General features: G+C 51.0%; 1 protein-coding gene across 2 annotated transcripts in view; it reads left to right on the forward strand.

Annotated features, from left to right (window-relative positions):
* LOC124003766 (interleukin-17 receptor D-like) overlaps positions 1–2,500 on the forward strand; it is a 59,949-nt gene that overhangs the window by 35,743 nt on the left and 21,706 nt on the right. For both annotated transcript variants that reach the window (XM_046312324.1, XM_046312325.1), the window contains exon 3: positions 1–18. This exon is cut by the window's left edge and continues 108 nt beyond it. In XM_046312324.1, coding sequence (XP_046168280.1) covers positions 1–18 — 18 coding nt within the window. The remainder of the gene's footprint in view (positions 19–2,500) is intronic.

Genomic DNA, 2,500 nt, shown 5'->3' on the forward strand with positions numbered 1-2,500 from the left:
GGATGAGCAGCCCTGTAGGTACGTAACCAAGCCGTCTACACCTGCACTGTCTATGGAATTAGAACGTTCACCATGATGACATAAAGTAGATGCCCAGGACCTCTGGGTATGAGGTATGTACAGCTATGCTCACTGGTTATAGACACACCGCAGCACGCCCCGCTCTGGGAGGAGGCATGGAGATTGAGAGATCATAAACCTCCCGGGAGGAAGAGCACGTTTTTCTCTTTGTTTTATGGGAAAATGTGTGGAATTGTATGAAGTTAGCTGTTTTCTAGAGTAGTTATGGACTGGAGATGAAAAAAGTCCCTCTGTGATTAGATATGAGCAGTCATTCAGGGAGGGAAACATTTCCCCATGCAAAAGTTAGTGGTAGGCCTACTGTTAAATTGTTTTTGATAGATCACATGACATTTGGGAGACACCATAACATTTCAAAACCTTGGTATGTGCACATGTGTGTTTGCTTTCTACGCCTGGTGACACACAGGAGTGGTTTATGTTTTATCTTCAGTATTTCAGGGCAGGCTGGGTTGAAGGGAGTAGCGTTTGTAGAGGAAAGAGGTTTGGGGACAGGAGAGGAGAAGAGAGAAAAGGCGAATCTTCAAAGCCCTGTGTTGGGCTTGTCCTGATCACAGACCCAGTTTACCTCCCCCAGCCCTGTGTTGTTGGTACTGTCACAGACCCAGGTTACCTCCCCCAGCCCTGTGTTGTTGGTACTGTCACAGAACCAGGTTACCTCCCCCAGCCCTGTGTTGTTGGTACTGTCACAGACCCAGGTTACCTCCCCCAGTCCTTTGTTGTTGGTACTGATCACAGACCCAGGTTACCTCCCCCAGCCCTGTGTTGTTGGTACTGTCACAGACCCAGGTTACCTCCCCAAGCCCTGTGTTGTTGGTACTGATCACAGACCCAGTTTACCTCCCCAGTCCTGTGTTGTTGGTACTGATCACAGACCCAGTTTACCTCCCCCAGTCCTTTGTTGTTGGTACTGATCACAGACCCAGGTTACCTCCCCCAGTCCTGTGTTGTTGGTACTGATCACAGACCCAGTTTACCTCCCCAGCCCTTGTTGTTGGTACTGATCACAGACCCAGGTTACCTCCCCAGTCCTTTGTTGTTGGTACTGATCACAGACCCAGGTTACCTCCCCCAGTCCTTTGTTGTTGGTACTGATCACAGACCCAGTTTACCTCCCAAAGTCCATTGTTGTTGGTACTGATCACAGACCCAGGTTACCTCCCAAAGTCCATTGTTGTTGGTACTGATCACAGACCCAGGTTACCTCCCCCAGTCCTTTGTTGTTGGTACTGATCACAGACCCAGTTTACCTCCCAAAGTCCATTGTTGTTGGTACTGATCACAGACCCAGGTTACCTCCCCCAGCCCTGTGTTGTTGGTACTGATCACAGACCCAGGTTACCTCCCCCAGCCCTGTGTTGTTGGTACTGATCACAGACCCAGTTTACCTCCCCCAGCCCTGTGTTGTTGGTACTGATCACAGACCCAGTTTACCTCCCCAGTCCTGTGTTGTTGGTACTGATCACAGACCCAGGTTACTTCCCCAGTCCTTTGTTGTTGGTACTGATCACAGACCCAGTTTACCTCCCCCAGCCCTGTGTTGTTGGTACTGATCACAGACCCAGGTTACCTCCCAAAGTCCATTGTTGTTGGTACTGATCACAGACCCAGGTTACCTCCCCCAGTCCTTTGTTGTTGGTACTGATCACAGACCCAGGTTACCTCCCAAAGTCCATTGTTGTTGGTACTGATCACAGACCCAGGTTACCTCCCCCAGCCCTGTGTTGTTGGTACTGATCACAGACCCAGGTTACCTCCCCCAGTCCTTTGTTGTTGGTACTGATCACAGACCCAGTTTACCTCCCCAGTCCTGTGTTGTTGGTACTGATCACAGACCCAGTTTACCTCCCCCAGCACTGTGTTGTTGGTACTGATCACAGACCCAGGTTACCTCCCCCAGTCCTGTGTTGTTGGTACTGATCACAGACCCAGTTTACCTCCCCAGCCCTGTGTTGTTGGTACTGATCACAGACCCAGTTTACCTCCCCCAGCCCTGTGTTGTTGGTACTGATCACAGACCCAGTTTACCTCCCCCAGCCCTGTGTTGTTGGTACTGATCACAGACCCAGGTTACCTCCCCAGCCCTGTGTTGTTGGTACTGATCACAGACCCAGGTTACCTCCCCCAGCCCTGTGTTGTTGGTACTGATCACAGACCCAGTTTACCTCCCCAGCCCTGTGTTGTTGGTACTGATCACAGACCCAGTTTACCTCCCCCAGCCCTGTGTTGTTGGTACTGATCACAGACCCAGGTTACTTCCCCAGCCCTGTGTTGTTGGTACTGATCACAGACCCAGGTTACCTCCCCCAGTCCTGTGTTGTTGGTACTGATCACAGACCCAGTTTACCTTCCCCAGCCCTGTGTTGTTGGTACTGATCACAGACCCAGGTTACCTCCCCCAGTCCTGTGTTGTTGGTAC

Source organism: Oncorhynchus gorbuscha, linkage group LG18, assembly GCF_021184085.1.
Source record: "Oncorhynchus gorbuscha isolate QuinsamMale2020 ecotype Even-year linkage group LG18, OgorEven_v1.0, whole genome shotgun sequence".
Classification (NCBI taxonomy): domain Eukaryota; kingdom Metazoa; phylum Chordata; class Actinopteri; order Salmoniformes; family Salmonidae; genus Oncorhynchus; species Oncorhynchus gorbuscha.